This window comes from Centruroides vittatus, unplaced genomic scaffold (assembly GCF_030686945.1).
Source record: "Centruroides vittatus isolate TY-2023 unplaced genomic scaffold, ASM3068694v2 contig_391, whole genome shotgun sequence".
NCBI classification, from domain to species: Eukaryota; Metazoa; Arthropoda; class Arachnida; order Scorpiones; family Buthidae; genus Centruroides; species Centruroides vittatus.
In genome coordinates, this window is record NW_027122207.1 from 3822626 (window position 1) to 3834995 (window position 12370).

The 12370-nt window shown below is 29.1% G+C and overlaps 1 protein-coding gene across 1 annotated transcript in view; it reads right to left on the reverse strand.

Annotated features, from left to right (window-relative positions):
* LOC136975928 (reelin-like) overlaps nucleotides 1-12370 on the reverse strand; it is a 203913-nt gene that overhangs the window by 83093 nt on the left and 108450 nt on the right. Inside the window, exons 24-29 of the mRNA XM_067271094.1 lie at nucleotides 10702-10909; nucleotides 8702-8952; nucleotides 7573-7755; nucleotides 6953-7226; nucleotides 5767-5907; nucleotides 4496-4673 (exon numbers count right to left, since the gene is read on the reverse strand). Coding sequence (XP_067127195.1) covers nucleotides 4496-4673; nucleotides 5767-5907; nucleotides 6953-7226; nucleotides 7573-7755; nucleotides 8702-8952; nucleotides 10702-10909 — 1235 coding nt within the window. The remainder of the gene's footprint in view (nucleotides 1-4495; nucleotides 4674-5766; nucleotides 5908-6952; nucleotides 7227-7572; nucleotides 7756-8701; nucleotides 8953-10701; nucleotides 10910-12370) is intronic.

Here is a 12370-nt window from a genome sequence, read left to right on the forward strand (position 1 = left end):
TATGCGGCCCGCCAAGCATTTCTAAAATTTATTTTATCGACTTTCTCCCATCAATATATTGTTATAAAATTAATTATAATAAAATGGTAGTACATACTAAACCGAAACAATTTTTTGTGATGAGTTACTCACTTGTCGGCGACTTGTTTAAACATGCAATATGAACGTGCCGCGTCTGTGCTTGTTTGTGTTTGCTTCTGTCATGCAATCAGTCAGACTGGTAAGCTGTTAACTAGCAATTTTAGCAATTCTTGTGTTTCTTGAAAGACGTGAGTGCAATATTATTGTCAAAAAGGTAATATTACAGTTTTTTTTATTCAAAATTAAGTTTTCGTACAAATTTTTTTAACTTTCAAATTTTTAATCCATAATAGCATGTCGGAAAAGCAAACAAAAAAACGGAAGGTTGCGGATGAGCACAGGCATTTCCAAGAAAAGTGGAAATTTGATTATTTTTTCACTTTCGTCAAAGATAAAGCTGTATGCTTAATATGCTCAGAGACTGTGTCAACATTAAAAGAATATAACATAAAAAGGCATTACGATACAAAACATAAACAACAATATAAAAACTTAACAGGACAACTCCGGATAGATAAGTTTAATCAAATGGAAAAAAACTTGGGAAATCAACAGGCTATTTTTAAAAATCAAGCTATTTTATCAAATACGGCAGTAAAGGCTAGTTTTGTTGTCAGTCAAATACTGGCAAAAAAATGAAACCCTTTGCAGATAGAGAGATGATAAAAGAATGTCTGACTGCTGTTGCAGAAATAGCATTTCCTGATAAAATATATATTATTTCAAACATTAGTTTATCAAGATTCACCATTGCAAGGAGAATTGAAGACTTGTCCGAGATCATAGCAACAACGCTTCGTGAACGCATTGCAAAATTCGAATACTGTTCTTTGGCACTTGATGAGAGTTGCGATATTAGCGATACAGCACAACTGGCTATATTTATACGTGGTATAGACACCAAATTTAATATTACCGAAGAATTGTGTTCACTGATTCCAATGCAAGGGACTACAACTGGCAAAGACCTGTACGATGAACTAAAGTCTGTGTTGGAAAATTTTTCAATTTTATTAGAAAAGATTATTGGTATATCGACAGATGGAGCACGAGCAATGTCAAGCATGGAAGTAGGAGTATCGGGAAGGCTATTTCAAGACATTAAGAAGGTCACAGGAAGGGAAATATTCGTTAACCACTGCATAATTCACCAGGAAAATTTGTGTGCGAAAAGATTGAGTTTGCCAAATGTCACAGTACCAATAATTAAACTAATCAATTTTATAAAGTCGCGCGCGTTAAATCACCGTGAATTTAAAGAATTCCTGAAAGATTTAGAAACTGAATATGGCGACGTGGTTTTTAATACCGAAGTACAGTTGGCTTAGTAGAGGTGCAATGCTAAAAAGAGTATACAACTTAAAAAGCGAAATACAATTGTTCTTGGATATGAAGGGATATGCCTTTCCTCATTTTGGTAATAAAGAATGGATGTGCGATTTTGGGTTTCTTATCGACATGACTCAGCATCTCAATGATCTTAATGTGGAACTTCAAGGCAAAGGACAGTTTATTCACAATTTGTATGATAAAATTCAGGGTTTTGAGCGCAAATTAAAATTGTGGAAACAGCATCTTTTGCAGAATAATGTGTCTCACTTTCCACATTTAGAAAAAGAAAACGTTACTACTTCTCAAAAATACGCACAATATATAGACATTTTAATCAACGAATTTCAATTACGATTCCAAATGTTCAAAGCTGAGAAGACAGCAGTTTCCATGAAAATGTTTTCCTCGCCATTTAATATCGATGTGGATACAGTTCCCGAAGACTTTCAAATGAAAGTGCAGAATAATACCGATTTAAAAAATGTATTTTTCTCAGTAAACATCGAAAATTTTTATAAATCTTATGTGAGCCCTGAGAAATTTCCGCTTTTGAAGAAAAATACAAAGCAAATGATGTCTCTGTTTGGAAGTACGTATGTTTGCGAACAATTATTTTCAACCATGAAATTAATCAAAAATGACCACCGATCAAGACTGAGTGATGCACGATTAGAAAGCTGCGTACGTGTAGCTACCTCATCAATTCCGGCTGATATTGATCAGCTTGTATCGAAAAAACAGTGCCAAATTTCTCATTAAAAATTTCAAGTAAATTCGTTTTTCTGTTTTTTTCTTGTTTGTTTTTATTTTGCATTAAAATTTGTATATGAAATCTTTACTTTTTTTAAATTTTATATTTTTTTATTTTAATGTTTATTATAAATAAAGTTTTGTAAATTATTAAGTGTTACTTTATGTGCGGCCCGCCAAAAAATTTTAGAATTTAAATTGGCCCGTTGATTAAAAAGGTTGCTCACCCCTGTGCAAAGGTATTGAAAGAATTTTATGAGCAATATCCACATACTTCACCATCTGATAAGAGTAGTGTTTAGCTTGTTAAACATTTCCAGGAAATAGAAATTGTCTTTGACAGAAAGAGGAGTGGATGACCATTGTTTTATTATAAGTACAATAAAATGGAAGATGTGTGGACCAAAATTATGCTTTTTCCAACCAAAAGTTTACAGAAACTTTCAATTCAAACTGGATTATCTTATGATAGTGTGCAGAAAACTGTAAAAAAACTACTCTTGCACCCATATTCTCTTACCTCAAATTTGAGAAAAAGAGTCTGTAGTTACATTCTTGAAAACAGAGAACCTTTGAACATCTGCTCTAATTATGTCCATGAGGCACTTTTTTTGGCAACTTACATTTGCTTTTAAAAAGCTATGAAACATGAAACAATTCATCTTCTTGCTAGCAAAGATTGTTAAACTGCAAACACTTGTATAGCTGGGACGATGTAAGAGCAAGGTGTTTCTCAAAAATGGTTCTTTATAACTGCAATGTCCTTTTTAGCCTCAGTAAAATTGAAAAAGTTGAATATAATTTCTGCATCAGCATCCATTGTAGCCATCAACAATGTGGATTGCATTTTGGGCATCTTTTCATGTTATATAGCTAGAGTATACCATTCAAATCTCAGAACCTACATTCTCCATGCTCCCATTGTTTTTTCATTCTTGATGTCAATTGGCTTTATGATCTAATAGAAACATGTGCATTTACAAATTCAACCATTTGACAATGAAAATAATAGCAATTTAAAACAATATTTTTTGTGGATGTGTCTTTTCCAATCTAGCACTTTGTGTTGTTGCAGGTTTTTGGGTTATACATAATACTTTATTTTTTGTTTACAGTATAAGGGATTGGCAGCATGCAAGAAGAGAAAAAGGGTATTTAAGGTAATGCAGATTGGCAACACAGGATTCTTTTTCTGACAGGTGAGAGGTCACCCAGGTGAAGGAAAAAGCCCTCCGTTATTTTTTTTCTTTGTGTGTTAAAGTGGTGAACTGCATGGTATGATGGAAGTGATACCTATGCTAACTAGATACCTATGTATTATCAGATTAGAAGTGAAGGAATCTGTTTGCATTGGCTGAAATATCAACGGGGTGATTGGAATGTTTTGTTGGTTTAAATCAATTGTCGGTAGTGGACATCGCCCAATAATTAGTTTCGGTGTGAGACTCGTGTCTGGGTTGACCGAAGGGACCAGCACTATAGCAAACTCATTGTATGGATGAACCCTGTATAGTTTGTTGGTGTCTGTATGTGTGATCTGGTGAACAACATTGTAAATTTTTGTATATATCAATACTCTACTTGTACATAAACTTATTGTTAAGTAACTTTTCTTTGTCTTCCTTCTCACATGGTAATCATTCACCTTTACAATAGTCTTAATACTGATTATTGTGATTTTCACAACTTCTGATACTATGTAACATTGATAATAATGGATTGAGACAACCAAGTAAAATTTAACAAAATTTTAGTATGGCCTCCTGTCTACAGCTACTAGTGTCAACAACTTGTGGCCAGTGAGTATTAGGACTCAACAGTGTGTGGTGGCAGTCAGTACCCTCTGCTGATTTTATATTATGTTACAGAATGATTCAATAAACAGGCCAAACACCATAGAAAATACAATGTGACATATACCAGATAAATTATATTATCTTGTTATTGCAAGCAACTACACAATTGTTATTGTAACAAATCTATAATTTTAACAGTGCTTAAACATTTTGTTTATGTTTAGTTTAACAATAAATGATCTAGCTGCTTTGTTATAAAATAATCATAATATCCAGAGTTATGGGTTGTGGTTTGAAATTATTTGAGATGTAGCTTTTCTTAAATTGTAATCTTATTCTACAGAAAGCATTGTTTAAATAATTTATTTATTAATTAAATTAAACTGCAAAAAATTTTACTATAAGGAAGTAAATACTGCATTTTACTACTGACATATTAATTATTTCATTTAAAATGATTAACATTTAACAGAGAAATGACAATTATGCATCTGTAACAAATATAATGATATTGAAATCATTAATATTTAAATTACCTTCCAAAATGTCAAAGCTGTTCCACTAACTAATACTCCACACCTACTGCTAACTTCAGCTCCATATACTTCCATCCATTTTGTTGTATTAACAGATGAACTGTCAAAAGTATCTCTCATCTCGCAAGGTAAAGGTATTTTTGGAACACAGTAAGGTTCAATAAATCCAAAATCACATCTAATAAATAATTATAACAATGACAAAAGAAATTAAACATGAGCAAAATAATAAGAAATTATTATTCTAATGATAATACAGTAATACCCCGAACTTACGTGATAGGTGGGACCGAGCGATAACCGCGTAAGTTGAATTCGCGTAAGTCAGGGTATAACTTCGCATGTAAATACATACAAATATTTTTAATTGGGTCCAGAGACTAAAGAAAACAATAATTTAGAAAAAATGTTTAATAAAATCATAGATAATACATATGTATAACAAATTATATTTTTAAAATCGTAAACCGAAGTTATTTGGTGTAGAAGGCTTCATAAAATCTAACAAATTCATCTGACGGCTTAAAGATTTTTTTCACTTGCAAAATTTCCTCGTAGCATGCTAATAATTTTTTTATTTCTCGTTTCGTAGAAGAAATGCGCTCTTTGTTGGAGTCTATATTTTCTAAAATTTGTAACCCCTTTTCAATTGAACTGAGGCCTTCTGTCAAGTTTTCACAGCTTTGAGAATTTTTTCTTTTTCTTTTATAATTGTTCTGACCGTCGATTCCGGTAGATCAAACTTCTTAGCCAATTCACAAATTTTCATTTTTGTATCCAAGTCTTTAATAATGTTAACTTTACATTCCAAAGATAAAGTTTTTCTTTTCTTGTTTGATGCAGAAGAATCAGTTCTACTTCGTTTGGGTGACATAGTAGAGTCTCTCAAGTCTCTGTAGATATAACAGACACAGAAATAAATAACACAAAATAAATTGTAGCTATGCATCAATTCCACGCGACATGTCCGAACATGTAAGCTGAGCAATAGTTTAAGGGAGTGAGTAATCAAGAGTTGCGTGGCACTCAAACAAAAGACGAATTGACAAGATTTGAAAATCGCGTAACTCCGGGTTTGTGTAAGTCGGGGTAGTGTAAGTCGAGGTATTACTGTACATATTTTTATAGAAGAAACAAATTGTAAAATGCTATAAATTTTGTTTTTGTATTGTGTTTAATAATAAAAACAAAAATTATTGCAGAAATATATTATCAACTTGACATTTTAGAATATCTAAATTTTTATAATTTTTGATTTATTAAAAACTTACATGCATTTTCCAATATCACAATATCCATGACCAGAACACATCCATGGACATCCATTACCAAGATACACATTATCAACAGCCCAAGTGTGTCCTATAGATTTCATTGGATTTTCTTTCCATCTAAATCTTGTTGCAGGTGATCTAAATTTTTATTTTATCAAAATATTTTTAAAATAAAAGATTTAGTCATTTGTTTATTAAAACATAAAAAAGTTGCTAAAGAATAAAATGTTATACATGTTTAATAAAAACTGTAAATTTTGATTGATTAATTTAATAATAATTTAACTTCAACTCTAATTCTTATTTTATGTAGGTAATGTACAAATTGTTTTTAAAAACATTATTCCATAAATTGCAAAAAAAGTAAAAAATCTAACCATTAATTAAATATTAATTATAAATTAAAATGTGAAATTTTTAAAATTCTGACATTGTATTATCATAGATAATAATTCATTCAATAAAAAACTGAAAACATTTTTTCAAAATAATGTGCTACTAAAATAAAGTGATAATATTTATTTATAATATTAATTATATCTACTGCTTGTATATAGTGTATGTTTAAAACTTTTCAATATAACTTGTAAACAATATTATTCATCTTTGAATTACAACTTATGCAATGAATATTGACATTTTTCAAACAGTTAAAAATCAGGATAGCATGTTGAAAAGTGGGACTGTCCTGCCTAATTCAAGATATTTGGTCACTTTATTAGGGTAGGATTTATGTAATAGTATTATGCATAGCTGCATCTCCACATAAGTAACATTGTGGTAATTTACTAGAATGGATTCTTCTTTAACATTTACTATATATAGTAAATGTTAAAGGAGAATCTTTCAAAGCAATTTTTTATAAATTAAAAACCTTTTAAATTTAAAAAAATCTTTAATATAAACTATTTACTTATAAATAAAAACAGGATAATCTAAGATATTTTATCCAAAATTGGGACAAATTTTTTCCAAGCTGGGACAAAGAGTCAAAAGACCTGACAAAGTGACCCAACATCCTGGTTAATCCAGGATGTCTAGTCACTTTACATCAGTACCTAGTTAGAATTACCACTGAAAATAATACACATTTAGTATTAAATATTAAAAGAAGTTTGTTAATAAACATATACTATTTATTATTAATACTTAAATTATAAATATATAAAATTATGAAAATTACATTGCTCGGTCAGGTAGATAAATTGTAACTCTTGTCCAGTTAACATGCTTCTCAGATAACAAAGTTGAACCAAGTTGATAACCACGACATCCAACTTCTGGTGGAATGCATTCCTGATTAACAGGACTCCAAGAACGCCCTCTATCAATAGAATACTCTAACTGCACTGAATAGAGATCTGTAAGATGGCTACATCCCATACTTATGTCAAATTGTAAAAATGCAGAAGATTGAAGATAGAAATCCCATGTTTCAGCATAACGTTCTGTGGCAACTAACAAATATAAAGTATATTTACCATTTACAGTAAATATTTATGCTAGTATAATAAAAAAATTTTTATTTCTATAATAGTATAAATGAATAGATCATCATCTTTTGTATTTTTATTAGGCTAATAGAGTATTTTTTATAATGATAAAATGCTATTGTTTCTAGTCAAATATGTTATATATTTATACATATTAAGCAAAATGAAAAAATAAGAAATTATCTAATAATCTTAAATTTTTCATACAAGTTACTTTAAAAAAGAAATTCAACGTATGATTAACAGATTTAGTAACATAATTTACTGTATAAATTTTTATTAAAAACTATATTTTCTAAAAGAAGCATACCATTCTCAGAAGAAAATATTAATGCGTTATCTTTAGATAAACAGCCTTGCCTAGAATAACCATTTTGTGTCAAAAACCAGCTTTCAATTTGTATAGGTGAAAAATTGTCTTGAAATCCATCTGGATTAGTATCACTTATTAATATAAGTATATTATCTAAAGCCCATTCAGCTCTTAGAGGATCTAAGTAATGAGAAAAATATGTTTTATTAAATTAACAAGAAATAAAAATTTAAATTAATAAAACATAAAACAAAAATAAGATAATGGAGGGAATACTGAAGAATTATAAAATATAAAATTATGTAAGAGAAATAATATGAAAAGAGAAAAAATGAAAAGAGAGAACTATTAAATAATGAATAAAACTCCAAGCTCTAAAACACATAATTTAACAAGCAATTATTTATTGTGACATCATTATAATGTTGGGCTGAAATTTTTTGTCACAACGCTCTCAATTTTCATAGTGTCTTGCCCCTGTATGTCATACTTTTCCTGTTAACAATGAAGCCATGCCGGTCATCTAACTCCATTCAGAAGAAAATTTTTGAATTAAAATAATGTGACTTCCAATCAAAACTAGAAGTTTATATATACTTAATCAAGGCCTCCTATCCCTGTACTTTCCATATCTGGTCTCAACTTTCATCTATCTAACTCTGTTCTCGAGATTAAGGAAGGACAGACAGACATACAAAAGCCATAGTTCTACAGTTTGAAAATTGTTGCCAAAAAATCTGTTTTATTGGAACTTATTAACTTTCAACAAGTATCACCTTCTAAGTACTCTCAAAAACTCTCTCATTGATAAAGAATAAAGAATTTTATTATAAAGATGAGTAAAAATTGCTTTCAAGCACATATGCAAAGGAGATATTTTTGTGCCTGTATATCTAATGTACATATATCGTACAATTATTACTAAATTAATAAGTTTAACAAAATGTTACATAAAAGTGTTTTAAATTCATAGGACATTGTTAGAAGTCAGAGATAAATATTTTATTCTAAAAAGTAAAACTTTTTATTAGCTTTCTTAAAATATCTTAGTCATAAAAGCTATTTTTATTGAAATTTTTTTATAGTTTTCTTAAATAATATTCAATAATGTAATTTTAAATAATACCTCTGGCACTTTTTCCTAAAGGTTGCCACCATCTGAATGAAGTGCTTTTTGTCCTTGCTTCTCTAGAAAGATCTAATGAAACAGATACAGCTCTAGTGCTAAATAATTTGTAATCAATTTCTCTTATTAAATGCCATGTTAATCCATGATTATTTGAATATTCTACAAAAACATTTTCATTTCTTCGTTGTGGTCTATGGCAAGTAGGAGAATTCTTCTTGTCACCAAGTCTTATAACAAATTGTAAACTCCTGAAATATCAAAGTGTAAAAATTATCTAATTTATAAAACTTAGAAACTTATATTCTTAACTATACAAATACAATAATCTATCATCTAAAATCTTGATGAAATAATATCTGAAAGACTTCCTTAGAATTTTCTATATTAATCAAAACTTCAAAATTAATTAAATATTTTTATTAATGCATTTTATATACTTTTGATACTTTTAAAATTTATTACTTATAATAAATGAAGGAATTTTTTAAAAAATATTAGTGTTTATATCATTTTAATATCATTTTGAATTTGTTTCTAGCAGTTAAAAGATATTTACATTAATAAAATTTTGCAGAAAACTAAGAACTAAGTTTCATTTTCAATTAACCATTAAAAAAATAACAATACAATGCAATAGAAAGAAATATGCAAGGCGTTATGAAATTAGACTAACAAAATGAAATTGGTGGTAGAGGGAATCAATACAAACAATTATGGTCTTATTAACTGGTGATCACTACAGCCCCCCTTATGAGATACAGGTTCCTAAAATTTCTTTACTGCCATAAATGTTTGCTGGCCTGCATAGCATGTGGTGGTGCAGGAAAGCCCACATCATTGTCACATGCTTTGTTTCAGGGTGTAGCAGTTTTATAAACATAAACAAATGCATCTTAGAAAAGTGAAAATTGGAATCCCAACAGAGAATGTTTGTTAATTGTTATTTCTTTATTGAAAATCATTTTCAATCGTATGTCAAATTTTAAGTGCAATTAAATGTGAGAAGGTTATAGACAGACAAAATAATAAATAAAGAATAAAATTTATACTTGGTAATTTTAATGCCGAAAGATGAATATAATAATACTCATACAGTAGAATATTAACTGTTATTTGCAGAGATGCACTTTCCTAAACTGTTTTCTTTTCAATCAGATGCAAATGAAAAAATACATCATTACTTCTCACTTCAAAGTTAGCTTATCTTCAGATATTTCACATGATTGTTGTCTGATTAGCCAAACATTCATTGTTTTACATGTACCAGGCCTAACAGTAGCCATTTCTTTATAAAATGGATACTGTTAGGCTACTTTATAAGACCTGAAATCAGTTGAACTTCTGCCTCAGTTTACACTAGAAATATACAAACTAGGAATGTGTGTATTGTAATCTCTTATCAGTCAGAACACTTCTCTCAAATTCTTACACAAGAACTTACTGAGAGATCACCCCTGGATGAACTGCACTCTTTGGCTGTCTAAACTTACTGCCCCAGTGGTTCTGGATTTCTCCAGAAGGTTGTAGAACATTTTGAAGAATTCTATATCAGAAGACTTACTATGGAACATAACATACCAAATTTGTGTTCCTACTGCTGTACTTATGTAGAGTTCCTATTTCAACAATGAGGGGCACAATGCTTAGCATTGTGATATATTGTGACTTTTTCAGATCATCACAGTGACCCCTAAATATTATTACAAACTAAACAAGTTTTACCAAAATTATTTTTTTTATAATGAAACAGATTCATAATATGCTTTTTTCAATTTTCCAAAATGTAAAACTAAAAACACCCTAATTTTGATATAAGAACAAATGCTGAAAAATACTGATTTTTGTTAATGAAGAATCTGAAATTAAATGTTATTATTATTTATTTATTTAATTCTTAACTTATTCAATTCTCAACACTCATCCTTTAATTTAAATTTTGTATACATAGAAACAAATCAATACTGCATTAATATTTGTACAAAAGATATTTAGCCTACCTAATTTGTCTTGTATCAAAATCTCTTGTTTCAGCCAGACGATATCCATCATTTCCAAAATATAGAGATTTTCCAAGTGATAATGTTCCACATCCAGTATTTAAAGAACTTCCTAGTGATTTAATCCAGAAATGATTCAAACTATTTCCTTGATCAAATCTATCCATAAATCCAAAAGGATTAGAATGAACTGGTGAACATGTTGGACCTAAAATATTTTATAATATAAAATGATTGAAATTTTGTTGTTGATAATATAATTGTTATAGTATTTAAATTTGAAATTAAATGGATAAATAAATAAATAAATATATAATATATATATATATCCTATTTACTATCAATTTTATACAGTAAAATTTATATCTTGGTTTTTATTCATTTGTACAAAAAGCATCATAAACTGTTCCCTTCAATCACGTGATTATATTCTAATACTTAAGAGAGATTCTCCACAATAAAAGAATAAATCTATCTGGATAGGCCAACTGAAGTTTTTATTTTTCTAAGACAAAAGAAATTTATAAAATCCACAGGAAAAAATAATATTACAAAAAGTTTATTCAAAATCATATGACATTTAAACTTATAAAAAAAAAACACAAAAATGCTAATTAAAAAACTGTGTTCCTGAAATAATAAAATAAGAATATTACAATTTAACATCTGTGATATTTTTCCTTGCTATTTTTTTTACACCTGAAAAATCTATTTCTTTACATAACAAGCTGTATCAAACTAGAGCAGGGGTTCCCAAACTTTTTCATATATCAATCCCTTTTAAGAAAAAATCTTTTTTCATTGACCCCCTTCAATATTAATTATACCTTGCTATAGTCTCTTATGTAATAAATGAATTCTACAAATACCTAAGATACCAGTAAGAAAACTAAACACAAAGTGCAAACGTTTTTGCCCATTTAACACGAGTAAAAACGTTTGCATTTTGTGTTTAGTTTTCTTATTGGTATCTTAGATATTTATAGAGTTTATTTTTTATCCAATAATAACCAGTTGTTAAGTAGCAGTTGTGAGATCTCTTATGTAATTTTTAAAAACATCTTTCTACACTTATTTAAGAGCAAAAAATGTTCAAAATTTTTAATATTTTTAAATAAATAATTTTTTTGTATTTGCAAAGTTATTTTGATCCCCTGAAACATTCATTGACCTCTAAGAGTTGATATTGACTCCTAAAGGGTCAATATCAGCCCTGTTGGAAAACCCTGAACTAAAGTTTGGCAAAGCTCAGCTCAGCTCAGCTATTTGGAAATACCAAGCTAAGTTGAAGTCTTGATAAGTGAGCTGCAAGCTGAACTGTGAATGTGAACCAGAGAAGAAAGTTGAGCTAAGCTGCCCATTTTTGGAATTAAATTACATCTATTATCTATCCATTAATTTTCTATAATAAAAATAGATATACAGTATGTTAGATATGTTTTCATTTATCTGTTATTGAACTATTAATAATTCTCTTAGCCTAAAAATTGTTTAAAGTAATAAAAAGTAACATTTTAAAATAATACAAATAACAACAATCATTGCTAGCAAAACATGTACAGTACAGTCCTGATAATTTAAAGTGGATAGGAATGAGACCAGTGGCGTGACGTCATTGGAAGCGGTGGAAGCGCCGCATCCACCTTCCAATGACCGTCCCTTGTATTTT